Source organism: Sorex fumeus, unplaced genomic scaffold, assembly GCF_029834395.1.
Source record: "Sorex fumeus unplaced genomic scaffold, SorFum_2.1 ptg000177l, whole genome shotgun sequence".
NCBI classification, from domain to species: domain Eukaryota; kingdom Metazoa; phylum Chordata; class Mammalia; order Eulipotyphla; family Soricidae; genus Sorex; species Sorex fumeus.
Window position 1 is genome coordinate 286,650 of NW_026606234.1, and position 26,977 is coordinate 313,626.

The 26,977-nt window shown below is 58.1% G+C and overlaps 1 protein-coding gene across 1 annotated transcript; it reads left to right on the top strand.

Moving 5' to 3' along the window:
• The first annotated feature begins 18,864 nt into the window (after nucleotides 1-18,864).
• Nucleotides 18,865-26,603, top strand: LOC130017119 (CAP-Gly domain-containing linker protein 1-like). Its single transcript, XM_056107819.1, has 3 exons — nucleotides 18,865-18,917; nucleotides 23,674-23,790; nucleotides 26,178-26,603. The coding sequence occupies exons 2-3, from the start codon at nucleotides 23,707-23,709 to the stop codon at nucleotides 26,355-26,357; spliced, it is 264 nt and encodes an 87-aa protein (XP_055963794.1). The 5' UTR covers nucleotides 18,865-18,917; nucleotides 23,674-23,706; the 3' UTR covers nucleotides 26,358-26,603.
• Nucleotides 26,604-26,977: the final 374 nt, after the last annotated feature.

The window sequence follows — 26,977 nt, forward strand, 5'->3', positions numbered from 1 at the left end:
TTTTTTTTGGCTTTTTGGGTCACACTCAGTGATGCTCAGGAATTACTCCTGGCAGTGCTCAGGACTGGTGATCGAACCTTGGTCAGCCGTGAGCAAGGCAAACCCCTCCCCACTGTGCTCTCACTTCAGCCCCTCCTTTTGCATCTTTTTGTGTTTTTTCAGAATTGGTTGACTTCCTCGTAGCCTTTGCTGTCCCTGACGTTCTCTGTAGAGTCCCTTGTTGCACACTGTGTTTCGTGGGCACCTTGGCATCAAGACTTGGCGCTTGCCTGGTGCATGGCTCACCCCATAGGTCCCCTGTGCACCGCCAGGAGTGATTCCCGAGTGCAGACCCAGGAGTAACCCTGAGCACTGCCGGGTGTCCCAAAAACCAAAAGGAAAGAAAGAAAATAGATATCCTTGCCCGGAAGGGTAGCCCAGGGCCAAGAAGCCTGCCTTGCCTGCGACTGACCCCACCCCACCCTGTACGTCACCCCCACCAGGTCCTGCCAGGATGATCCCCGATGACTGGATCAGAGTCGGCCCTGAGCACCGCCAGGTGTCCCGTCCAGGTGTCCCGTCCTGAGCCCCCAGGTTAGGTCACTCCGCCCTCCCCACCTCCCCACCACTCCCCCGTTCCTGCTCACTCATCCTCGAGGGGACCTGCACTCATTCAGCTTGTGCTCCCATCGGAAGCAGGCCAGGCCATACTCCTCTGTACAGCTCTCAGGCCTTAGTGGGCTGGGCCACTCCCTGGCCACGGTGCGGCAGGTGTTGCTCACAGCACTGGGGTCACAGAGAGCAGGGCTCTCAGGGTCGGGCTCAGGGCCTCTGCCCTGTCGCTCTGCCCCTCCGACCCCCCCACCCCCGCCCACAGATTTTATGGCCCGGCTCCTGAGGAGGGCCCTGGGCACGGTCACTGAGTCCAGGTCCCACTCAGGGGACGCCGAATGACCTCAGTTGGAGATCTGTAACTGATAAACATTTGTCAAACGTTTTCTGAAACCACTTTCTCAGGGCCCAGGAGTCCAGAACTGGGCCCCGCAGGGACCAGAGGCACATTGGCCAGCTAGTGCTGGCGTCTGCAGGGCAGCCCTCCAGAGTCTCAGCTGGACCCTGGCGTCATGAAGGGTGGCGCCTGCCCCTTTAAGAAGGGCCCATGATGCCCTCCTCCTTGCTGAATTCTCATTCTACCTTGGAACATTCTAGACTCCAAGTGCCATTTTCAGTCTCTGTAGGAGACTGGCACGAGCCTGTTTGGCAGAGCTCAGTTCTTTAAGCTGCAAGTGCAGTGTGACACAGGGGAATCTGAGTCTCTGGGCTTTTTGCCCGCGTGCGGGTGGCTTTTTTCTCTAACAGTTCTTTAGTGTATGATAGTTTTTAATCTGTAGTTCGTTTAAGTTTTTTTAGTAGTTATATATATATTTTTGGGGGGTGGGGGTGGGGTGGGGTGGGGTGGCCATACCTGGCTGTGCCCAGGGGTCACCCTGGCCGGCTAACGTCCCTGTGCTGACGGAGATCGAGCCCAGGACAACTGGATAGAAGGCAAGTGCCCTCCCCACTGTCCTGCCTCTCTGCCCCCTGCGGACTTTTCTATTAAATACGGAATGACTCTGAAGTCAGTGGGCCCTCATGGGGGGCTGATGAGAAGCAGAGGAGAAGATGTCACTCCCCCGGGACTGGCTGGAGCGCTGGCACTGATGAGCGCGACGAGCCCTACCAGCCACACGACACCCACTAGGCCTTCCCGGGGTCTCTGGCCGGAGTGAGTGGTTGCCCTTTTCAGGGAAAGGGAGTCGATCCTCGACCTCCTCAGGCCCCCGGGCCTTTGTCCTTCTCACAGAAAAGCATTTCAGGAGATGAGCATGAAGCAGGAACATTTTATTTGGAGGCTTTTAGGAAGGGGAAATGAGGGAGGGAGTAACACGCTCGAGAGAGAGTGCGGCTTCTCCAGAGGCGCAGAAAGCCACTGAACACGTTAGGTTGCCTGGTTGCGTTCGGTCCGAAAGTGCACACCTCAGAGGGGAGAAGCCCGTGACATGACCGACCTCGAAGGCAAGAGCAGTCCCTGGGCTCGGGCACACATGAGCGCCCTCCCTTGGTTCAAGGGGGCTAATCTCGGGTTTTCCCCAGGCTGCCCCTGTGGGAGTTTCTAGCTACCTAGAGTCCGTTGCTAGGGTGGTTGCCAAGGGGGTAGAGTTGAGTGGTCCAAGGTCCTCTTAGAAATTCCTTTCCTGGCCTTTGTTCCTATTCCCTCGGGGGGTCCAGCCTGCTCTGGGCCTCCTAATGTGGACTAATTTTGACAAGACCTTGGGTCCCGTGCCCTCAGGTGGTCTTTTGGTGGCCATGAAGCTTTTGTTGACTTCCTCGGAGTTCCATTGCCATGGCGACGCTTCCCCCATCCACCTGTCTGCCTCAGTTCTGTGGGTTAAGAAATGGAGTTAATACTGGCTTGTGGTTATCAAACTTGGGCAGCGTCACAAGGAACGAAGGAAACGCCAAAACCTCCTTCGCTCCCCTTTGGCGCAATTTTTTTTTCTTTCTGGGTCACACCTGGTGATGCACAGGGTTTACTTCTGGGTCTGCACTCGGGAATCAGTCCTGGCAGAGCTCAGGGGACCATATGGGATGCTGGGAATCGAACCTGGGTCGGCTGCGTGCAAGGCAAACGCCCTACCACTGTGCTATCGCTCTCCAGCCCCCCTTTGGCGCAGTCTTGCTGGGCCCTTTTCCCTGGCAGTTCTCCGCCCATAGAAAAAAGTGTGCGTGTTGCTTGCCTTAGCTTCTGTGTGTAACCCCGGGCCTCTCACACACACATACGCACACACGCACACACAAGACCAGCGATCACTGCTGAGTCGCCTCCCGGCTAGTCAGTGTCTGGACGGGGAGGTGGTCAGTGACACTCGCAGTGCTCAGGGACGATTTCTGGCTCCTGAATGTGTTTGGGGGTGGGTGTGATGCCAGGGAGGGCATGAGGGTCAGCTGCCCGCAGGGCAAGTACCTGTCCCCTCTGCCCTCTGGCCCCGAATCTGCAGTTGTTTGTTTGTCTGTTTGGGATTGAGTTTTTGGCAGGAGTGACACTTGGTGGGCTCAGGGGGCTGTGCGGGAAGCTGGGAGTTGCACTCGGGGTGGCGAGTGCCAGACTGGCAGCTCTCTGGGCTCCGGAAGCTGCTGTGGTCACTCCCCTGAGACAGACTCTCTCCTCTGTTCTTCAGAGATTTATCTCTGAGAACGAGTGTGCCTCAGAAGGCCCCGAGGGGGCTTGATGGTCAGGGCCCGGTAGTGGCCGCGGCAGCGTCTGACCACCTGACCATGAGTCTGCTGAGGCCCAGCGGACTGAAGGCCCCCAGCAAGATCCTCAAGCATGGGAGCTGGGCCCTGAAGGCGTCCTCGGCCGGTAAGTGCGCTCAGCCCGGGCCAGGGGAGACTCATTCCCACCCGGGAACCCCCTCCCGAGTCCTCGCCCGGGAAGGGCTCCCTGAGCTGTAGGCACGTTCATGGCTCTGGGGACAGCTCTCACACAGGAGTGTCACATTCTGTGACTTTAGTGTCACGGCAACTGGTGTCAGCTGAGGCGACCAACACGCTCCCTCCTAACTGCTAGCCCCCTCGCCCGGGCTTGGGGACAGGCTGAGGGAGGTGGACTCACCTGGACTAAAGGGCCTCATTGCCGGCCGTAGCCACAGGACAGTGGGGAGGGCAACTGGCGCCCCATGGGACTCTCCAGCCTCAACCTCACATGAGTGACCCTGAGTGCAGAGCCAGAAATAGGCCCTGAGGACTGGCTGGGGTGCTCCCCCCTAAAAGAAAAAGATGATGGGCCAGTGGACACAGCAGAAATAAGACACTGGGTTGGAGCTTTCGCCTGGCTTGGTCCCTAGCATCACGGGGTGTGTCCAAAGATTTCCCCTCAGCTGCCCAAATATGACTGCGGCCTGGGATGCTGCAGTAGGTAGGCACGTCCCCCTCACAACAGGCCCAGCCAGCCTTCGCCACAAGCAGCCCCGGCATTGACTGGGAGTAGGCCCAAGCACTGCTGGGTGTGGACCCCCCAACCACACTTTAACTGGACCTGGACAGGCCCTTCCTGACCCTTCTGACCCTTCTGACCCTTTCTGCTGTTCCAGCGGCTGCTCCCGTTGAGAAGTCCGTGCCTGGGGAGAAAACCCCCAGCGCCCCCTCCTCGGAGACGCAGGAGGAGTTTGTGGACGACTTCCAGGTGGGGGAACGAGTCTGGGTGAAGGGGAACAAGCCTGGATTCATCCAGTTCCTCGGGGAGACCCAGTTTGCCCCTGGTCAGTGGGCCGGGATCGTCTTGGACGAGCCCATCGGCAAGAACGACGGCTCGGTGGCGGGTGTGCGCTACTTCCAGTGCGAGCCGCTGAAGGGCATCTTCACCCGGCCGTCCAAGCTGAGCAGGAGTTGGCAGGCCGACGATGAGACCAATGACCTGCAGCCAGCGCCTGCTGCCAAGGCCACACCGCCCCTGTTGGCCTCCCGGGCCCCTGCTGCCGCCCCGAAGGCGCCCCAGCCCTCCACAAAGGAGGCACCGGCCGCCCCTCACATCAGCAACCTGACCAGGACGGCCAGCGAGTCCATCTCCAACCTCTCGGAGGCTGGCTCCCTCAAGAACGGGGAGCAGGAGCTGAAGCTCGGGGACCGGGTGCTGGTGAGTGCCGAGGGCAGCGGTCGCGGGTGGGTGTCCATTCGCCTGTCTGGTCCATCAGCCTTTGCAGACTCGCGGTTTGGGTGGAAGCACGAGCAGCCGGGACGCCTGGTCCTGCAGTTTCCAGCGTGATGGATGCGTGCGGGGATGCTGCCAGTTTTACCAGTTTAGCCAAAACAGGGTGGAGGGGTCATGCCGTGGGGAGGCCGCGTGCTTTGCACGCCTCTGACCCAGGGTTTAAGTCTTGGTCCGATGTGCAGTCCCCCAAGCACATCCCGGAGTGATCCCTGATCACCAAGCCAAGAGTAAGCCCTGAGCACTATGACTGTGACTCAAAAAACAAACCAACGAACGAAGTTGGAAATCGGTTCCATTTCTCTGGTTTGTGATGTTTGTGTTTGGGGCGTCACGGGGCTCACCCCGAGCCGCTCTGGGCCATTCCGTGCCCGGCTGTGCGCAAGCCCTGAGCCGTCTCTCCAGACGTGTGTGGTTTGGTGTTTGGGCCACACCTGGCAGTGCACAGGGCTTCCTCCTGGTGCTGAACTCAGGGATCTGGTAGGGCTCAGGGGACCATCTGGGGTGTCGGGGATGGACCCTGGGTAGGCCATGGGTAGGGACCCGTCTCCGGAACATTCTCAAAAGTATGTTTTGCTGACTTGGTTGCTTGATCTTCAGACTCAGCACCTGCTCTTGTGTTTCTCTGAGCAGCTACTGGAAGGTGGGGGTGAGGGGGCACCCCCGTGAGATGAGTTTCTGGTGGGGGTCACCAGGTCCCTGCACGTGGCATCCTCAGTCTACCCCAAGCCCTTTCCTCTGCACAGGTCCCCAAAGCAGAGGCGCTTGGCTGTAGACAACTGTTCTCCCCCAGCAGAAGCACTCAATAACGCTTTCAGAACCCGTGGGAAGCGGCCGGGAAAAGTCCCCTTGGGGACGTCTGAGGCGGGCGGCTCTGACCAGACAGACTGGGGGCTGGCCCGGAGCCAGTGGCTTCCCGGGGACCACAGGGATGGCCACCGCCAGGCCGGTGTCTGAGCGGTGGAGGCAGGAGAGGAGAGGAGTGAGGGTACCCGCCTGCAGGCGCAGGGTGGCCCTCGGAGGGTGCTGGAGAGTCACGGTCGGCGTTCGGAGGTGGCCAAAGAGTAACACGGGGAGGAAATTGGAGCTGGAGGAGACACACGGTTTAAAGACTGTTTGGGGGGCTGGAGCAGTAGAACAGCAGAGAGGGCGTTTGCCTTGCACTCAGCAAACCCGGGTTCCCCGGTATCCCATAGGGTCCCCCAAGCATCGCAGGAATGATTCCTGAATGCAGAGCCAGGAGTCACCCCTGAGCATCGCCAGGTGTGAGCCAAAGACCCAAAGAAGAAAAAAGACTTTTTTTTTTAACTTGCATTCACAACCGTCCACACCCGGACACAGGGACACCAGTGTCGTTGGAACAAGGGAGCGGGGACACCGCCACTGGCTCTGCGGTGAATAACTCTGATCAGTTATTCATTTATTGGTGGTGGTGCTCAAGGCTGAGTCCTGGCCCTGTGCTCAGGGACCACATCCGGGCAGGTGTGTGCAAGGCCAATGCCCTGCCCGCTGTGCTGTTCCATCGCTCCATACCTCAGCTAGAGCACGCCTTTAAAAAAATTTTTGAGGGTTTTTTTGGGGGACCACAACCAGCATAATGGCTGTTTTCTGAAAGATGAAGGGGGAAAAAAGAAAACCCAAACACTTTATTTGGTCTTTTTCCTAATTCAAGGAAGGTTTGCTTGGCACTCCACGGCCTAACGCAGCCGTGGTCAGGAGGCCGTGGCGAGTGGGGGCTGGCCTCGGGGCACTGAGGCGAAGCTCCCGTGCAGGGCTGGCGCCCTCCCGGCTCTCCAAAGGGCCTCCTGCCCTTTGCCCCATTCTTCCCTGCGCACAGGAAGTCCAGGTTCTGCGCCAGCTGGCCCCGATGTTTACGGGACTGACCTCCGAGGAGCCCTTTGAAGGCTCTGACGTGGCTGTTCCAGCCTCCAGGCCTGTGGAAGACGGTCCCCTGCCCCCTGCAGTCCCTGTCACTGGCAGTGGACAGACTGCCCCCATGCTTGTGCTACTTTGGTTCTCTCTGGAGACTCAGGGACCCTCAGTGGGCTCACTGGAAATGCCCAGCTCTGACCTCAAGTCCCGTCTGTGCTCGCAAGTAGGCAGGGGTCGCAGAGCGGAACAGTCAGTCGCTCTGGTCAGTCTTATGGTGTCTCAGAGCGGGAGGTCACTCTGTCCGTCCTGTGGCGTCTCAGACTCCAACCGTGAAGAGTTTCTCCGGGCTCATGTGCGGTGGTTCTCCTGACCTTGGGAGATCACTTCCCTTCTCTCCAGCTGAGCTCTGACAGAATGTTCTGGAGACAGGCTTGCAGCAGTTTTGGGCAGATGATATTTCCAGGATATAATGTCAGGGTCTTGAGAGACTTGACTGGCTTCCAGCTGTGCTGTTCCAGGAGGCTGTTTCCGGGTCAGGGATGGCATGTTCTGTGCCAGATTCTTTGCCGATGAACTTTGCAGCCTCTTCTCACCCCAGGGCCGCCAGCCCAGCCACCTGTCTCTTGTTCTATTATTCTTTGTCACACTCACAGTTCCCAGGGCCCACGCCTGGCCACGGAGGCTGTGCCAGGGCCTTTGCAGATGGGACTTCAGGACTCACAGAGACAGTCCTGGGTGACGCTGCTACCCCTCGTGCTGCGAGTGACCCCCGAGCACGTGAACCCAGTCCTGCCCCAGACCCGAAAAAAGAAAACCACGCTCTCGGGCATTATTAGTTGAGGTTTCTCTCTCTCTCTCTCTCTCTCTCTCTCTCTCTCTCTCTCTCTCTCTCTCTCTCTCTCTCTCCCCCCTTTCTGTTTTGACTTTTTGGTTTTGGGGCCACTCCTGACAGTGCTTATGGGTCACTCAGGCTTTGCACTGAGGAATCACTCTTGGCGGGCTAGGGGGACCATCTTGGGTGTTGAGGATTGAACCCAGGGTGGCCGCACACAAAGCAAGTGCCCTTCCCCCGGTGCTCTGGCCCTTTTTGTCAGCATTCCCGTCGGTGTCCAGCGCTGTGATTCTGTTTTGCTCTGCGTCCCGGGGGCCAAGCATCAAGCCAAGGCATAGTGAAGGAGAACTGGAAAATCGAACTCTGCTAAGATATGAGAACAGTCATTTTCCTTTAGCTGGTTTCTGGCTGAATTGTTCTCCAGCGGTGGGGTTGCCACGGCTCCGCTCCCACACCCGCGGGGCAGGGACCCCCTCGCCACACCAGGTGGCTGGCCTGGGTCAGAGATTCCCAGGGGTGTGGTCAGCCAGGCCGCCAGTGACAGCGAGTGGGTGTGAACGCCGCTGCCTTGCATGGACACTGAGCAGCAGCGTCTGCTCACCCTGTAGGGGTTGCGGGGGGAAGTGGCACCTTGACCTTTGGGGTTTCTTCCGGAAATCCCTACTCTGAAGCCAGAATGTTCCTTTGCGGGGGTGGGTGCACTGTGCGCAGTCCATGGTGCCTGACCCGCGTCCCTCTGGCAGGTGGGAGGCGTGAAGGCCGGTGTGGTGCGCTTCCTCGGGGAGACGTACTTCGCCAAGGGGAATTGGTGTGGCGTGGAGCTGGACAAGCCGCTGGGCAAGAACGATGGCGCCGTGGCTGGAACGAGGTGGGTCCTCCTGCCCCCCCCCAGACAGCCTGGGGCAATGCACGGTGCCCGGGAGGTGCTGAGGGGACTGCAGGCCACTTCACTTGGTTCTTAGGTGGGGCCACTTCCGGTGGCACTCGGGGACCCTGCAGGGATGTGGGGACAGCCTGGGGCTCCCACATGCAGCTGTGCTCGGCCCGCAGGAACCCCCCGGCCTGCTGTCGCCCTTCAGATGCCGGGGAGGCTGCTTGGAATCGCCCCTGGTTTGTGCAGTGGGGGTGGGCGGCGTGCGAGGGAGTGTGTGTGTGAATGTATGAATGTGTGTGCTTCGGAGTGTGGATATGTATGTATGAGGGTGTGTGTATGTGAGCGTGTGAGTGTGGGGCTGTGAGTGTTGGTGATGGCATGAGCATGTGAGTGTTGCTTGGGGGTGTGAGCATATTTGTGAGGGAATGAGAGCGTGTCATTGTTGGTTTGAGAGCGTGCAAGTGTTGATTGGGTGTGCTTGTGTGTGACTGTGGGGCTGTGGGAGTGTGGGAGTGTTTGTTGGGGTTTGAGTGTAAGTGTGTTTTTGTTGGGGTGTGAGTGTGAGTGTGGGACGTTGGGAGTGTGGGAGTGTGGGAATATCGGTTGGGGTGTGAGTGTGTGTGTTAGTTGGGGTGTGCGTGTGTGAGTGTGGGGCTGTGGGAGGGTATGAGTGCTTGTTGGGGGGTGAGTGTGTGTGAGTGTGGGGCTGTGGAAATGTGGGTGTGTTTGTTGTGCTGTGAGTGTGTGTGTATGTTGGGGTGGGAGTGTGAGAGTGTGGGATTGTTGGTTGGGGTGTGAGTGTGTTTGTTTCTTGGGGTGAGTGTGGGAGTGTTTGTTGGGGTGAGAGTGTTTGGGAGTGTTGGTTGGGGTGTAAGTGTGTGTTAGTTGGGGTTTGAGTGTGTGTGAGTGTGGGGGCTGTGGGAAGGTATGAGTGTTTGTTGGGGAGTGAGTGTGTGTGAGTGTTGGGCTGTGGAAATGTGGGAGTATTTCTTGTGGTGTGTTTGTTTGTTGGGGTGGGAGTGTGAGAGTGTAAGAATGTTGGTTGGGTTGTGAGTATGTGTGTTTCTTGGGGTGAGTGTGGGAGTGTTTGTTGGGATGTGAGTGTGTGTTTGTTGGGGTGTGAGTGTGTGGGAGTGTTGGTTGGGGGATGAGTGTGAGTTTGTGTTGGTTGGGGTGTGAGTGTGTGTTTGTTGGGTGAGAGTGTGTGTGAGTGTGAGGCTGCATGAGGGTATGATGTTTGTTTGGGAGTGAGTGTGTGTGAGTGTGGGGCTGTGGAAATGTGGGAGTGTTGGTTGGGGTGTGAGTGTGTTTGTTGGGGTGGGAGTGTGAGAGTGTGGGAGTGTGTGTTGGGTTGTGAGCGTGTGTGTTTCTTGAGGTGAGTCTGGGAGTGTTTGTTGGGGTGTGAGTGTGTGTTGGTTGGGGTGTGAGTGTGTGGGAGTGTTGGTTGTGTGTGAGTGTGTGTTAGTTGGGGTTTGAGTGTGTGTGAGTGTGGGGCTGTGGACATGTGGGAGTGTTTGTTGGGTGTGAGTGTGTGTGTGTTGGGGTTTGAGTGTGTGGGAGTGTGGGAGTGTTGGTTGGGGTGTGAGTGTGAGTGTTTGTTGTGGTGGAACTGTGAGAGTGTGGGAGTGTTGGTTGCGATGTGAGTGTGTGTGTTTCTTGGGGTGAGTGTGGGAGTGTTTGTTGGGATGTGAGTGTGTGTTTGTTGGGGTGTGAGTGTGTGGGAGTGTTGGTTGGGGGATGAGTGTGAGTTTGTGTTGGTTGGGGTGTGAGTGTGTGTTTGTTGGGTGAGAGTGTGTGTGAGTGTGAGGCTGCATGAGGGTATAATGTTTGTTTGGGAGTGAGTGTGTGTGAGTGTGGGGCTGTGGAAATGTGGGAGTGTTGGTTGGGGTGTGAGTGTGTTTGTTGGGGTGAGTGGGAGTGTGAGAGTGTGGGACTGTTGGTTGGGGTGTGAGAGTGTGGGAGTGTTGGCTGTGGTGTGAGTGTGTGGGAGTGTGGGGCTGTGGGAGCGTGTTAGTCTGTGGGGGTGTGAGACTGTGGGACTCAGTGGACTCCGCGGTCGGCGCCTGTCTCTCTTGCCAAAGGTGTCTTTTGTCCCTCCCCTCCTCGATGTCGCAGGTACTTCCAGTGTCAGCCCAAGTATGGCTTGTTTGTTCGCATTCACAAAGTCACCAAGATCGGCTTCCCCTCCACGACGCCGGCCAAGGCCAAGGCGGCCCCCGCGAGGCGTGTGATGGCCACCACCCCCGCCAGCCTGAAGTGCCGCCCGTCGGCCTCCTCGCTCAGCTCTGTGAGCTCCGTGGCCTCATCCGTGAGCAGCAGGCCCAGCCACACGGAACTAGTAAGCAGCCCCCTCCCCCGCCCTGTGCGATGCTCAGGCCCCCACAGACTCCCAGGGCCCCAGGGGCGAGAGGCGGAACAGGACCGGGTGGGCTGAGCAGCTCCACGTGGCAGGCAAGTGGCTTCCCAGCCACCACCGGTGACAGGAGCAGGGATGGGCCTTTCCTCAGGGGCTCAGGGCTCAGGCCGCCTTAGGGATGAAGTGGGGGAGCTGAAGGGGGCGTCGGAGGGTCAGAGCGGGAACCAGAGACTCTGGGGAATGCTTAGTGCTTGGCGTTGCCCGTTTGCTCTCTCCGTCCCTCCCTGCTCCCTCCTGTCCCTCTGCACCCCTGTCGACACAGAGGGGCCTCGACTTCTGTCCATTGCGGGGCCGCAAGTCAAAGCTGGGGCCTCGTGGCTTCTCCCCTCACGTCTCTCTGAGTCCTAAACACTAAAGTGTGTCCGAATGTGCAAGGGTGTCCTGAGATATTGTCCACAGGGAAACGGGCCCACGATGGAGACGTGTCCCGGGGGGCTGGCTTTGCTGGGGGCTGCGCTTCCTGACACCTCCTCTGCTCCCTGCATTGACCCTCGATGCGGAAGAGGAGGGAGTGAGTGTGTGTGCAACGGAAGATACAAAACAGGTGACACGGGAACGGGAGCCAGGAGGCCACGTGCCGTGGGCACAGGCCTGGGGCCAGTCCTGTCTTGCTTGACCACCACCAGGTTTCCCTGGCCTGCCTCCATCCTCACGTCCGACTCCTCCTTCCCCTCGACTCGCCATTCAGGAGGGGAGCAGACTCAGAAGCCCCTCTCCTTCCCTCGCGAGCCAGCCCGTTTGTGGAATTCGGTTTTGTTTCTCTGCTTGACTGTGGGCCACACCCTGCAGTGCTTGAAGGGGCCGTTTGCAGTGCGGGGGTTGAGCCGGGGCCTCCCACATCCGAGCAAGAGCCCCACGCCTGAGCCGTATCTCCAGCCTCCCCCCGCTGTCTTGTTTTGTTCTGTTCTGGGGTCACACCTGGCAGAGCCCAGGGCTTTCTCCCGCCTCTGTGCTCGGGATTCTTCCTGGCGGGCCTCCGGGATTGAGCCTGGGCAGCGCTGGGGCTTCGCTGTCCAGCCCTTTGGCCCCTGCCTTGCATATCTTTACGCAGGGTGGAGCTCACTCCTACACTGCACATCACCGTTAGCGTCTATGACAGGGATATAGAATGAGTCTGTGTGACTTCATGGAAGTATACCTCGACAACATAATTCCATACGTGCACACACAAGCGATCACACACACACAGCCACTCATACATGTACACGTAGTACATACCGTATATACACAGGCTGATGGGTATATACACACAGGCACGTACATGCATAGACACAACGAGTGCATGCACACAGGTGTGTGTAGACATGCCCACAGGAACGTACGTGCATGCATACATACATGCACACAGGTCCGTGCGTGCCCTGTGGGAGGCCTCCCGGTTCGCTTGTTGGCTGAGTTGCTCTTCTGAGGTACCAGGCTCCCACAGAGGGGCTGGCCTTGCTGGCATGGAGCCTGGGGCCTCACACACCATGCGCAGGGCAGAGGCTTTGGCATCAACATCCTGAGTTCAGTTCGTGGCCCCGACCTTGCCCAGCCCCTCAGCGCCCGCCTCCCCCCATGCCAGGGGTGCTGCTTTCTCCCTGCTCCAGCGCCTGAACCTCACAGTCTCATCTCCATGGTTTGCTTAAAGCCCTTCCCTCCCGTGCTGGTTTCCTCAGGGAGTTGTCTCGGACCCAGGAAGCGCATGCGTCCGGCCTGCCCCACCCGCTCAGGCCAGGAGGCTCAGGGAACACCGCCGCCCGCCTTTCCTAGTTTTTATTTTTGCTCTTTGGTTTTGGGGCTCACCTGGCAGTGCTCAGGGACTCCAGGCGTGGTGCTTGGGGGCTGCTCCCGGTTGAGGGGGTTTAAGCCCAGGTCTTGGTGGAGACCCCCAAGGCTGTCAAGCTCTTCCCAGCCACCCCTTGAAATCAGAGTTGAGTGCACTTCCCGGCAGCACTGCACATGGCTGGGCCCGAGAGCTCGTGTCCTCCTAGAAATTTTATTTATTTATTATTTGGTTTTGGGGCCACATTCAGGGGTGCTCAGGGCTTATGCCTGGCTCTCTGCTCTTGGGGTCACTCCTGACGGTGCTGGATCTTGAACCTCTGCAAGCACCTTCCCCCCCCCCAAAAAAAACTCTTTGGCCCTGGGGAGAGCATTTAATCTGACCAATATACTTTAAGTGTATTGGGGAGTCACGGCCAGATCCTTACGCAGAGGCAAGGATGAGCTGCTCCCCGGACAGAAACAGGTAGCTCGAGAGCTCCCAGCAGGCAAAGCAGCGGTGGACAGCCTGGGCCCTGCTGGGCCCGTCAGTCAGCAGGCAATTGGCAGCACCTCAGATGATGCAGGGAAGCGGCAAGAGACCCTGCGGCTGGCTCGCAGCAGGGCAATGGGTCAGGGGTGGCCGGGCAGAAGGAGCGGACGTCCTCGGCCACCCCCGCCCCAGCCCCCGCCACCGTGTGCCTGAAGAATGAAGATCAGGTCCCGCTGTGTCCCTGCCTGCAGGGGCCGTTGTGCCGCAAGGAAACTGGTCTGCAGAGCGACCATGAGCGACCACGAGCCCAGGACAGAACGGACAGGACCCCCGGTCCCCGCGGCCCTCCAGCCCACTCCCCTCCCCTCGTCACTGTCTTTGCCTCTTCTCTCCTTCCCTTTGTGCTTGGCCTTCCCCTGAGCTGCCCTTGCTGTCCTGCTCGCTGGGCGTGAGCCCTCACAATGCTCACCCACCACTTGTTCCTTTTTTTCCTGGATTTTGGGCCACCCCCCAGCAATGCTCAGGACTTACTCCGGGCTCTGCACTCAGGACTCACTCCTGGTGGGCTCAGGACCCTATGGGGTGGGTACCTGGGATCCAGCTCGGGTCAGCGGCGTGCAAGGCCAGCGCCTTCCCCGCAACTTTACCATTCTAGCCTCTCATCCCCCTTTCGAAGGCAGATGGCACAGGGGTCTTTTATGGGGTCATACCCAGTGACCCTCAGGGGCACGAGGCCATTCCCAGAGACAAGAGTCTCTGGTTACTGCTATTCAGGCCTGGGGCGGGTGCTGGGGAGAGCGAGGTGAGCTGGAAGGAAGAGGAAGAGAGAAGGGCCAGGCTGCCCTGGGGAGACCCTGACGGACGGACGTGCAAGGCTGAAGATGCTGGAGCCGGCCTCAAGCTCAAGCCAAGGGCTCAGCCTTAAGGAAGCTCAGGCCAGAGCGGGCTGTGGAGGGGGCTGCCTCCGGCTCTGCAGAAGAGTCTCTGGATTCCCACGAGGCCCGAGGTCAGTGGAGCCCAGGTCCCGTCCAAGGACCTTCGGGAAGGTTTCAAGACGCTTCTGCTGAGAGTCGCTGGCCCATATGCACGGATGCAGCGCTGCTCCATCTGCTTTGCTGAGGATAGCCGTGTGCATGCCCGCGTCCGCCACCCCCACCCCCTTCACGTCTCTTTTTCCTTTGCAGTTGCCAGAAACCTCCTCTCGCTATGCCTGCAAGATCTCCAGCACAACCGCCCTCCAGGAGGTGCTGAAGGAGAAGCAGCAGCACATTGAGCAGCTGCTGGCCGAGCGAGACCTGGAGCGGGTGGAGGTGGCCAAGGCCACGAGCCATGTGGGGGAGATAGAGCAGGAGCTGGCCCTGGCTGGGACGGGCACGACCAGGTGACGTCTGTGCAGACGGCAGTGCCGGGGCCAAGAGACGCTTGCGGCAAATGCTGGGCGCGACCTTGGTGCAGGCGGTGCAGGGAGAGGCCGTGGGTCCCCGTCTGCCGTCGTTGCGGTGGCATCCGGCGCGTGGTTTGATCGCATGCACCTTCTGCTCACCCCGTGGGGGTTCAGGGAGCGCCGAGTTATCCCCGCTGGTGCTTTCGTGGTGTGGTTCCCCCCCGGCCTTCCAGAAACGCTGCGGCTTAGGTGGGAGACGTGTTCAGCATGCCGCGGTGGCAGGTGGCGGTGCCAGCCCACAGAGGGCTGTCGGGGGTGGGCGAGGACACTCACGCGCAGTTGCCTCCACAGCACGTCCTGGAGCTGGAGGCCAAGATGGACGAGCTGCGGGCCATGCTGGAAGCGACCGACTGGGAGAAGGTGGAGCTGCTGAACCAGCTGGAGGAGGAGAAGAGGTGAGGCCGTGCCAGGAGCTGGGGGGCTGCCTCGGGTGGGGTGCTCCTGGCCTTCCAGGGCTGTGAGAACCACAAACTAGCGGGTGCCCAGTCCTGAGAGTGGCCTCATTGGGGGGGATGGGGGGAGCTCACTGGAGCCCAGCCACCCCCGGCCCTCCCTGCTGTGTCCACGTGGCCTGGTGTTCAGGAGACCTGTGCTGGGTGGCCGGGAACTGTCGTATCCCAGTGGGGCCCTGTGGGAGTCCCTGGGGTTAATCCTGGGCGGGAGGAAACCCGCAGCACCCATGGGGCACGGCAGCAGACAGGCAGGGCTCAGGCCAGGCTGCAGACAGACGGACACGTGGTGCCGGCCAAGACGGTCTTCTCAGATGGGCTCCCGGCAGTGTGGTGCCCAGGGGCACTGCCAGTGCCCGGCTCAGCCCCTCAGCTCCACATGCCGAACTCGCCACGTCCCCTGGGAGCCCCTCCTGCCCCCCGCCCTGGCCCCGAGTCATTTGCTGCTTCTCCCCCAGGGGCTCAGTTGTTGTCCCGATGTGGGGACAGGCGCTGGCTGGGAGGGACTGGCACGCGCACCTGGTCAGTCTCTAACCACCTCTGTTAGCTGCGAGGCAGAAAAGGCTGATATGACAGTGCGCCTGGCGTTGGCTCGACAGAGCTTCCTCCTGTAGCCTGCGGGTACCACCCAGTGCTCACAGCCGAGGGGACTCGCTGACTTTTTTTTTTTTTCTTTTTGGGTCAATCCAGCGATGCTCCCTGCCTCGGCACTCAGGAATTACTCCTGGCATTGCCCAGGGGACCATAATGGGATGCTGGGAATTGAACCCGGGACGGCCACGTGCCAAGACAAATGCCCTGTCCGCTGTACTCTCGCTCTGGCCCTCGCTGACTCTCTCAGCCCTCCTGTGTGTGGAGGCGGGGGCTGGGTCAGGCGCGCATCTACAGGATGGTGGCCCTCATGGGGGGCAGCAGTGACGCCCCTCACAACTCTCCCTCTCCCCCACAGGAAAGTGGAGGACCTCCAGTTCCGAGTCGAAGAGGAGTCCATCACCAAAGGCGACCTGGAGGTAAAGCCCGGGCAGGTCCCAGAGGCTTGCAGGGTGCAGGCAAGGATGCGGGGTGGCCTGGCCGACCCCGCCGGGACCACTTCTGCTGGAGACTCAGAATCAGACAGGGATACCAGGGGTCATGCACCTGGCAGGGCCCGGCGGAGGCACCTCTGCTCCTTGGGGCCGGAGGCTGCTGTTGATGAGCGTTTTCCTCTCGTTCTGACAATTGGGTCTACGCCTTTGCCTCAGCTTTGATTTTCAGTCGAGCAGCACAAATCAAATCCTTTAGAACCCCAGTTTATTGGAAGGTATTCCTTAAAACAAGAAAAAGCAAACAGTCAGTTTGCAAAAGAATAATTTCTATTTCTGCTTCTTTTCCTTCCTGTTTTAAGTTCATGGAAATTTTGTTTTCCCACCAGAAGGAGGTGAAGGCCCTGCAGGCGGCCTCCGAGAAGCTCGCCAAGGAGAACGAGGGGCTGAGAACTAAGCTGGACCATGCCAACGAGGAAAACACGGACGTGATCGCCCCGTGGAAGTCCAAGCTGGAGACGGCCATCGCCCCGCACCAACAGGCCATGGGCGAGCCGAAGGCGTCCGTGAGCCGGGGCGTGGGCGCCGAGGCGGCCGAGCTGGCCGAGCTCAAGATGCAGATGGAGAGGCTGCAGTTCGAGTACCAGCAGGAGGTAGAGAACTCGAAGGCCCAGCAGGTGGCTGAGCGTGCAGCGCACGCCTTTGAGCTGCAGACGCTCAGGTCGCGGCTGGTCAGGACAGCCCAGGAGCAGAAGAACAGCCTGGAGGCCGCGCGGGCCAAGCTCGACCAGACCGAGGACCAGCACCTGGTGGAGATGGAGGACGCCCTGAACAAGCTGCAGGAGGCGGAGACGAAGGTAACGCACCTGGAGGGGTTGCGGGCCATGTGTAGGCAGCAAGCCCAGGCCCTGGCCGACGCCACGGCGCAGCTGGAGGCCACCCAGCAGAAGCTCTTGCAGCTCGATGGGCTCCGAAAGGCCAGTTCCGAGGTCAATTGGGAATGGAGAAGCTCAGGCAGCAGCTCCAGGTGGCTGAGCAGCAGATTCAGGAGTTAGAGAATGCAAAGCGGGCCGAGAGTGGCAGGTTGGTACCCGGGTGCCCTCGCCCACTTCCACGCTCGCTCCCTGCATGCTGTGTGTCTGTCTGCTCGCCGCCGTGTTCCGGCTTGGTGCTGACAGGTCTCCCGGTCACGTCCCGTGCGGTTCCCTCTGATGGGACTGAGAACGTGTCGGCACGATTCTGGGACTGTCATTGGTCCCCAGCACCCAGATGCCGTGCAAGCCTTGGCCCCGGCTAATTGGGCCCGTCTGGGGTCTTTCTGAAACTGAGAACTCTTCACAAGGCCAGTGAGAAAACAAGATAGGAGCCCCCAAAGCAAACCTCTGCCCCCCCCCCTTGGGCCCCCTGCGTACTCGCCGAGTCCGCCCAGACCCTTGGGCTCGAGTCTGGCCGCAGGGTTCTTTCCCTGACCTTGCTGACCACCTGCTCGTGTGACTGGCTTTGCCAACCTCTCCCCGAGGCGCCTCAGTTTCCAGCTGGTGCTCAATGCCTCTGAGCCTCTGAGCTCCCTCAGGGCTGGTGACGTGGCCCATCTTGGTATTTCTCATTGCCGGCCCCTCCCTGCCTGCAGCACAAGCCCCTGCCCAGCCCTGCAGAGATTTCATCCCTTTCAGCCTCTAAGGGGTGCTTGGGCCAAGTCCGCCTTCCAGCATGGCCTCCTGCTGGCCACGGACATGGACTCTCATGGTAGCCCTGACCCTGGGGAAGGACAAGACAGTGAGATCTGGGCCAAGCCGAGGAAGCTGCAGTTCTCACCCAGGAGCCCCTTGGAAAAATGCCCTTTAACTCCTATAGGATTGTGGTGGCAGGACGCACCCTCCCAGCCGCCCCCCACCGGCCCCCATGGCGCTGTGCGCTTTGTTGAAGAAACTTCTCTGTTGGCCAAGATGGAAGGGCTGTGGGATTTGTAGACAGGACTGACAGACATAACAGAAGGACCCAGAGACCCCCGGGAGTTCCTCTCAGGACTCAGGACTCCTTAGCTGACATTCCAGAAACAAACAGAATCAATTCCTAGGACACAGCAGGGCATAGTTGAACCACTTGTTCGCATCAAGATGTAACAAACGTCACGTTCTGCTGTCTAGTGGATTAGAGGTTCTTCAATTTAAATTTCATATTGAAACCCCTCAAACTTTTAAAGTCACAGACAAGAAACTACAAGAAAGTAAATCTTGGGGGCCAGAGTACAGTGGGAAGGGCATTTGCCTTGCACACGGCCTACGTGAGTTCGATCTCCAGCATCCCATAGGGTCACTGTCATTGTCACTGTCCTCCCTTTGTTCATCAATTAGCTCAAGCGGGCCAAAAAAAAAAAAAAGATAACATTTTCTTCCCTCCCTTCCCTCCCTTTCCCTTTCTTCCCTGTTTCCTCCCTCCCTCCTTCGTATCCTTAGCCTCCCTCCTCCCTTGCTTACGTCCTTCTTCCTCGCCAAGCCATGCTCTCGGCTCTGGGGTCCTCCCGCCCAGCAGTAGTGGGTCTTTCAGCTTGTGGACCGATCTCAGGCTCGCCCAGTGGTGCTGCAGTTCCAACTCGGGCCTGGTGTGTACTCCAGCCCTTTGTGCCGTCTCCCCGCCCCTGGAAAGTCAGTCTTTCTCATAGGCTTTCTTATTTTCTGGTCACTCCAAATGTAGGTCTAGAAAACGCCTCTGTTTGAGCCGTTTTCAGTAACCACTAGACAGTCATCACCAGAACTGACGGCGCCAAGGCCTTGGCTTTGAGAACTTCAGGCAATCGCACTCACCTCACGCCTCTGTTTTTCGGGGTTGTGTTGGGTCATGGGCTTCTCATACGTGCTTTCTGTTTTGTTTTCCCCTTCCTGTTCCTGTTCGTATTTTTGGTCCATTCACTCCATCCTTGTCTCTCTGGTAGGCCGAGAGCCTGGCCGAGGAGCTGCAGGGGAAGGAGCTAGCGCTTCGTAGTCTTCAGGAGAACTTGAACGAAGTCAGTCGAGTGAAGGAGGCTTTGGAGAAAGAGCTTCGGAGTTTGGTGAGTACCAGGGGAGTCGGACGCTGATCTTTACATTGCTGAGGGCAAAGCGAAGCCTCCTCAGGCGAGCTCGGCCCTATCGCCTCTGAGGCTCACATTGTGTGTGTGTATGTGCTGGTGAGCAGAGTCGCCGTGTGTGTGCGGGTATGTTTGTGTGTTTGTGTGTTTGTGTGCATTGTATGCGTTGTGTGTGTGTGTGCGCGCGTGTGTGCTGGGGGCAGGCAGGGGGCCCACAGCTGATGGTGGCCCCCGGCTCCCCGCAGGGGGAGAAGGTGGACGTGAGCCGCAGCCAGTCCCAGGCTCTGCAGGCCGAGCACGCCAAGTCCACCACGGAGAGCCAGGCGCAGCACGAGGAGGCGCTGCAGGCCCTGCAGAAGCTGCTGCTGCAGGCGGAGGAGAAGCTGCAGGCGGTGCAGGCGGAGAACGGGAGCCTGCTGCGGGAGGTGGCCGAGCTGAAGACGCAAGCCGACAAGGCCAAGGTGTGTGGGCGCAGGGCCGCCGTCTCGGGGTCGGGCTCTGTTGGGGGCCTCGGCCTGCAGCCTCAGACACTTCCTCCGTCCGTCGGCGCCTGTGAGAGCCAGAAGGGGGTTGCTCCCAGGGCGCCCGGCAGAGCACATAGAAGCCCAGGGACCCCAGCTTGGGTTGTCTGTTTTGTTTTTAGCTTGCTCAGTAAGTTCAGGCCTTCGTGTTTTCACTTGACTGCTCAAAGGCATTTTTTCATGTATCAAAGAAATGTTAAGGTTCGAAGCTCAGTGGGGAGAAATAAAGCGGCTGGAACTAGTGCAGTGAGAGGGCACTTGCTGTGCACGTGACCCACCGGGGGATCCCCAGCATCCCCCATGGTCCCCCAAGCACCCAGGAGGAAGCCGTGACCTCTGCCGGGTGTGAACCCCAAAACAAGAAGGAAAATAATGTACACACACATATATGTGTGTACATACATAACATGTACATATGTGTACATCTTTATATCCATATAATAAGTGTATTTTAATTCATATGTACATATTTTGATACATTTTCAGTTTTACACACTTGGTCCCATGTATAGTTTATACATATATGTGTATGCCTATACATATATGTGCTTGTATGTATATGTGTGTGTATACATATCTATAAGCCAGTGGAAAGAAAACGGAACCGAGCTTACATCAGAGGAAACCAGGGCTGCTGAGCGGCGGCCATGGCCCGCGTGTGTGTTGGTGCCCGGCCTCTTTCCACCACGCACCAGAGCCAGGGCTACGTCTCCTCCCTGGACCACCTGCACGGCCCAGTTCTGTGGCCAGCAGCCTCGTGTGCATGCTCAGGTCAGTCCCATTCCAGTAACCTGACCGTCAGCGGTCAGCTGCCCAGCGCAGCGCACGCCAGTAGCCTGCTGCGGCTCATGGCTGCTGAGCTGGACAGAGAAGATAGCCCTTGCTGCAGAAAGTTCTGGAAAGTACATGGCGGTTAAACTATGGTGTGCATTGAGACTCAGAAACGAAGACGCACAACCCGTTGCTGACGGGCAGGGAGAGCAGGTGAGGGAGACTCTGGCCCGTGTGCGGCCACTCCTCCTGGAGCCCCTGGGCCCCTCCCAAATTTCTGCAAACACTGCCCTCCCATTGTTCATCGATTTGCTCGAGCGGGCCCACTAATGTCTCCATTTTGAGACTTGTTGTTACTGTGTTTGGCAAGCAAAACCTGTTGGCTTCAGTCTCCAAAGCTTGGTGGATTAGTCTGGATTTTCTATAAAGTGTAAAACTTTTGGGACTAAGTCCATTTCCTGCCTCTGTTTGTCCCTGTGAAAGTCGTTTTGCAAGCAATGGTTGCTTTTCCCTTCCCCTCCTGCACAAAGTTCAACAACAAAATACTTTTTGTAGTTCTTTGAATTGTACTGGAAACTAGTTTTTTAATGCATCCCTTCTATGACAGAGTGATGGATTTTGTAATGGAATAATTGAAGTGGGGGGAAAAATCTTATGCCCCAATGTCAAGATCCAACTGTACTTAAAACTTCCGGGGAGCTGTCAGGAATAATTTCAGACGGCATTTCAAAAATAAAATGGCTGATAGTAGAATGGGTAGTGCTGCCTTGTACTTGGCCAACCCGGGTTGATCCCCAGCATCCCGTATGGTCCTCCGGCCCTGCCAGCAGTGATCCCTGAGCACAGAACCCTGAGCGAGACCCGAACACCACCAGGTGTGGGGCCCCCATCCACAAAATAGGCAGGTAGATATGTTGACCCTGTGAAGCTAACTGCGTTTGAGCCTCTCCATCCTGCGAGTGTGTGTGTGTGTGTGTGTGCGTGTGTGTGCGTTTGTGTGCGCGCACGTGTTTGTGTGTTTGTGTGTGCATGCACGTATGCACGCGTGTGCAGGTAAGACTACTCTGCCATTTTCATTTCTGGTGTTTAGGCCACATTAAGTGCTTGGCTTGCTTGTGCCTGCTTGATCTCATTCTTGTTTCCGTTCTTGCCCGCTTTTGTTTCTGTAGTCATTAACTTACCTAATAACATCAGAGGAAATTGAGCTGATGTCGGAGGATCGCAGGGCCCTGAGGTCAGAGAATCAATTGCTGGCGAAGGAGAAGCTCTCTCTGAAGTCAGAGAGAGAGTCATTGCTATTGAAGTTGAAGGAAGCGGAGGCCAAAAACTCTTCGCTGCGGGAAGAGCAGAGGAAGCTCTGGCTGTTGAACCAAGCGATTCTTTTCGATAAAGAGAAGGTCATCGAGGCCAGGCGGGCCGCAGAGAAGCTCTGGCAGGAGGAGCAGCTCGGCCGAGAAGCCCTCGAGGCAGAGAAAGAGAAAGTGCTGGAAGAAGCCAGGGCGGTGCAGGAGGAGCTCCAGAGGGTGGGCGCGGAGAACGACGCCCTGCAGGTCGCCAAGGTGGGGCTGCAGGCCCTGGTGGAGGAGCTGCAGATGAGCAAGAGCGGCCTGGTGGCCGAGTGTAAGAAGGGCCTGGAGGAGAGGGGCCAGCTGGAGGAGCATGTCAAGAAGCTGGTTCTGGAGAACCTATCCCTGGCCAAGGACAAGGACAACATCATCCAGAAGCTGCAGTGCTCCTATCATGAGCTGGCTTGGGATCAGAAGTCGCTGGCGCAAGAGATCGAGGAGCTCACGGCCGAGAAAGAGTCGGCCCTCGAGAAGCAGTTGGAGCTCGACAGCCTGTGCCTGGCCCTGAAGCTGGAGCGTGACGGCCTGGCTCAGAGGAACAAGGAGCTGCAGCTCGAGAAGGACCTGCTGCGCCAGGAGCAGGAGAAGCTGGGCGCCAGCCTGGAGGCGGCGCTGCAGGCCAAGGAGCTGCTGGGCACCGAGGCCAGCTGCCTGCGCACGCAGCTGGACGAGGCCACCAAGACCGTGCACAAGGCCGAGCTGGAGGCGCTGCAGCAGGAGCTCCAGGGGCTGGCGGCCAGCCAGGGCGCCCTCGAGGCGGCGCTGCAGGAGGCCAGGGACGCGGCCCGCAGCCTGGAGAAGACACACGCCAGCGTGCTGCAGGCCAAGGAGGCGCTTGACGCCGAGCGGCAGGAGGAGTGCCGGCGGCTGGCGGAGGACAGGCTCGCGGCACAGCAGGCCCTGGCGCAGGAGCGGGAGGCCCGCGCCAAGGAGACCCAGGCGGCCGCCCACGAGGCCAGCCAGCTGCGAGGCCGCCTGGGGCTGCTGGAGCAGGAGGCGGAGGAGCTGCGGGCGCGTGCCCAGGGGCTGCAGGCCGAGCACCTGGACCTGCTGGAGGAGAAGGCGCGGTCAGAAGAGAAGGTGGCCGAGATCCTGCGGGAGAAGGAGCAGCTGGCCGGCAGTTACTTCCTCCTCCAGAAGGAGGTCAGTCGGCTGGCCCAGACCAGCAGCCACGTCTCGGCCAACCTCCTGGAGGCCCAGAAGGAGAACCGCATACTGAGGAAGGACAAGATCAGGCTCACCTTCAAGATCAGAGAGCTCAAGACGCTGCACTCTTTTACGGTAAAGTGGAGCAGGCCCGACCCTTGTTGGCCCCGGGCACCCCCTTTTAGCGGTTAAGAGGATTGCTTTTCGTCGGCACAAGGAGCGGTGGATCCCCACGGAACCCGTGTGTCACGGGCTGTTTGCTGCGGGCGCAGGGACAGCTCGTCACCACGTGCCTGCTGACCTCTAGGACAAGGCATAAGCTGTGAAGAAAACCGAGAAAGGACAGTATGTTCATTTCCGGGGGGAGTTCTCACGGAAGATTGCACTGTGGCTCTTCAAGACGTAAGGGAAGGCATGAGAGAGGCACTAAGTTGTAAAGCAAAGCATTGTCTTCCGGGGGGACTTTGAGCGGTTGCCCTGAGTCTGCTCACTTGGGACTCGGGGGTGCCCTGTGCCACCAGCAGTGTGCCCGGTGCAGGGCAGCCTGGACTCGAGGGTGCCTGGTGCCGGGCAGGTGTTCTCTCTTCCCACCTCACTCAGGGTTTACCTTTCTCCCATTCCCACACCTGTGCTCACTGCTCACATCTCCTCTCCTTCCCCCCCCCCCCCCCCACGCTTTCCACCCAGGCCTGCTTAGCTGTCCGCTCATGTCATTTTTATTCTGTGTGAGGAATGGAGGCTCTTGGGAGCCCTGGGCTGTTTCTGGGTGTCAGTCTTGCTGCTGAGCGGCTCAGACGTGAGTCCCCGCAGGATGAACCGGCGGCCAGCGGGGCCGGAGCCACTGTGGCAGGTGTGGGTGGTTTGTGGGGCGTTTCGCGCTGTGTTGTGCCACTGTTGCCAACCCCTCCCTGCCCCCCCCCCCCCGGCGTGGCTCAACGAGGTTTCTCTCTCCAGGCTGTGCAGACAGCGGAAGATGCCAGGCATTTTATGCAGCAACTGTCCCAGGAGAAGACAGAGACCCTGGCCTCCCTGGAGGACACCAGGAACACCAATGCAAACTTGCAGAATGAGGTGGGTGATGGTGGTGACCAGGGCGTGTAGGCCCGGCCTCAGCCTTGAGAGAAACTATATCCTGGGCCAGAGCGATAGCACAGCGGGGAGGGCGTTTGACTTACACACGCCAGACCCAGGTTCAATCCCCGGCATCCTATCTGGTCCCCTGAGCACTGCCAGGAGTAATTGGTCCCTGGTTCTCGCATGGGACAGGAGGGGAAGTGTACCCCTGCATGACCCCTGTATGACCCCTGGGGAGGTGCTGCGCGGAGTGACCACACAGAATCTGGGGGACATGGGGCGGCCTGGCGAGATCACTGAACAGCTGACCACTCCCAGACTGCTCGGCGGAGCAAGGAGCCCGGCAGGGACTGGACGCCCCAGTTAGCTCGCCCAGAGCCTGGGCCGGGACAGGAAGAGAAGCCACATGTGTTGACATACGCAGCATTTCAAGGCTCTTTGATGACCGTGAGAAGGCGAGCCAGTGCCCTCTGACCACACAGCCCCACTTTCCCGGGCTCGAGTGACTGCTGACGGCCTGGGCTGCTCCTCCCTCGCCAGGAGTGATCCCTGAGCACAGAGCCAGGGCATAGTCCCCACCGCACCAAACAAACCAAACTGACTACCCACAAAGGTTATAGATGAGCGCGTATACATACACAGACATGTACATATGTATATATGTGTGTATGCTTCAAAAGAGTCGGGGAATACCTACCATTTAAAATATCCGAGAGTGGGGCCGGAGCTACAGCACAGCAGGTAGGGTGTTTGCCTTGCACGTGGCCAAGCCAGGTTCCATCTCCGGCATCCCATATGGTCCCTGAGTGCAGAGCCAGGAGTCACTCCTGAGCAACGATGGGTTGTAACCCAAAAGCCCCCCCCCGCCAAATGAATTCATTAATCACAATAAAAGAAGCCAAAAAGAAGGAAGCTGAGGAAGAAGGGGCGGTGCTCACCTGGCGCGCGTGAGAACCAGGGTCTGGGCACACGCTGCCGGAACCCCATCCCCACATGCTCCCAGCACAAGAGGTGATGCTTACGGAGTGAAAGGCCCCATGGACAAGGACACATCCCTTCAGTCAAGGGGTCACGTCCTTGCCAGAGCCGAGAAGCCAGACCCCTCCACAGCCCTTACTCCTGCTGCTCTCCCAGAACCTGGGCTTCGGGCTCCCATAAAATTGGCAAATCTTCACTTTGCCAGAGTCGAACACCACTTTGGAGGGCCTCCTTCCCATCAGGAAGGTCCGGTCGCAAACGGAAACGTCCACCAACATGTGGCTGTCCCGGCCACGTTGTGCATGCTCTGGGCGCAGAGCTGGGGAGTCTGGTCCTCTGGGCCGCCTTCCTGCTTCTTGCTCCTGTCGAGGGAGACAGCTGGGTGGGGTCTTCTGGGGTGTGCACACTTGGCTGCAGACCCCAGTGCCCGCACCTACCATCACCAGGCTTGCGTCTGGCCTGCGGCAGGAGTCAGCCTTGGGGCCTCCTTGATGTCTCTCCTTCCCAAACCCCCTTCCATCCCACCTGGCCTGCAACACTTTATAATTTGAATCCTCTCCAAGGAAGGGGACCATCTGGGTCCCAGTGCCCTGTGGAGTTCCCGCACACCCTCACTTCCTGCACTTCTGTACTTAACAGCCGTTGTCCTGGACAGCACATGTGGGCTGAAGTGAACTTTGCATGTGGGCTGTGGAGGTGGACCCTGCATGGGCTTGTTGGGAACTGAACATTTCCATGTTTTTTTGTGTTAGTTTTCTTCACCTGGAGGAAGAGAGATCTGTGTTTCTTGGCTCCAGTGTGGGAGGGCCTGGGCACTCTCAGAGACTCCTCATCAGAACTTGCCCCGAGGGAGAAAAAGAATCAGTCAGCTTTATGGTTTTCTTTCTTCTTTCTTTGGGGGCCACACCTGGCGATACTCCGGGCTTCCTCCTGGCTCTGCACTCAGGAATCACTCCTGGCTGCTCTCCAGTGGCCCCTATGGGATGCCAGGGATCAAACCTGGGTTGGCTGCGTGCGAGGCAAGCACCTTTCCCGCTGTGCTATCACTCAGACCCAAACCTGCCAGTTTTTAAGTGAAACATGAATGTTTGTGCCTATAGTCATGCTTACCTTTGTAAAGTGGGATTCCCCACCCCCGCCCCGTGGATTTTAAAGAAGTGAGTCTGTCTTTGTAGGAGAGGGAAGGCCCTCTTGACTCCCTGCTCTGAGAGGAACCGAGGGGGCCCAGCATGTCCTCCTGGGGTCTTCCCTGGGGCACCCGGGAGCTTGCGCTCAGGAAGGGAAAGGGGAGCTCTGGCTGCCTCCAACCCTGGGGCGGGGACTGGAAGCGGGGCCCAGCCTCCTCTGTGGCGGGCTCCGATGGCTCCCGCAGATGGCTCACTGTCTCACGCTCTCCTTTAACACAGATCGATTTCCTGAATTCCGTGATCGTGGACCTCCAAAGAAAGAATCAGGACCTCAAGATGAAAGTGGAGATGATATCCGAGGTGGCTCTCGACGGGAACGGGGACGACTCAACAATTACGACGACAACTTCGGCCCGGCCACCCCATTCTCTGCACTGTGCAGCAATCACCAGCACTTGAAGGATGACATAACCAGCTATTTGTGAAACACCTAGAATAACCATTTTACTGTCTTTACAAGGGTTACATTTTTCACTGTGGTTTTAGATGAATGTATGATGAGAAATTCAACATTACTAATTTTGGATTTTCTTACCACAAAAAGATTGAATGAAGGACCTCAACCATCAGAAGTTTATCATCCAGTTTCAATCTATTTTTCTTTATTTGAATGTTTTCTAGTTCTGTCAAAAGTGATAACGTACCATCCAGGCTACATGTATAATAAGAACTTCTATAATTATATGTATGATTTTGATGTATTTTCCTCTGGAGATTATCAGCTGTCTGACAAGTGAAAGATCTGGATCCATTGAAATTTTTAGTAATGACCATTATTGGAATTGTTTCACAAACTATGTAAAGCAGTATTAAAATTTGAGCAAACAAGTGTTCTATATCTACTTTAATAAAATTATTTATTTTTTGCCAGTGATAACTGATTATTCTCAGGTTTATTTAGAAAAGATTTTTGGCTAGCAGTGAAGAACTATAGAGTCAAATGAGTCAAACAGTTTCTACAATGGAATTCTGATACACCAATTTCTTTTTGTTTCTTTATGTTTGTGCCACCCCTGGTG

Excerpts from the sequence above, each read along its gene's own strand:
- LOC130017119 (XM_056107819.1), top strand. The coding sequence starts at position 23,707 with ATGCAGCAACTGTCCCAGGAGAAGACAGAGACCCTGGCCTCCCTGGAG. Across the intron at positions 23,791-26,177 it reads ATGCAAACTTGCAGAATGAG|ATCGATTTCCTGAATTCCGT; the intron begins GTGGGTGATGGT and ends CCTTTAACACAG.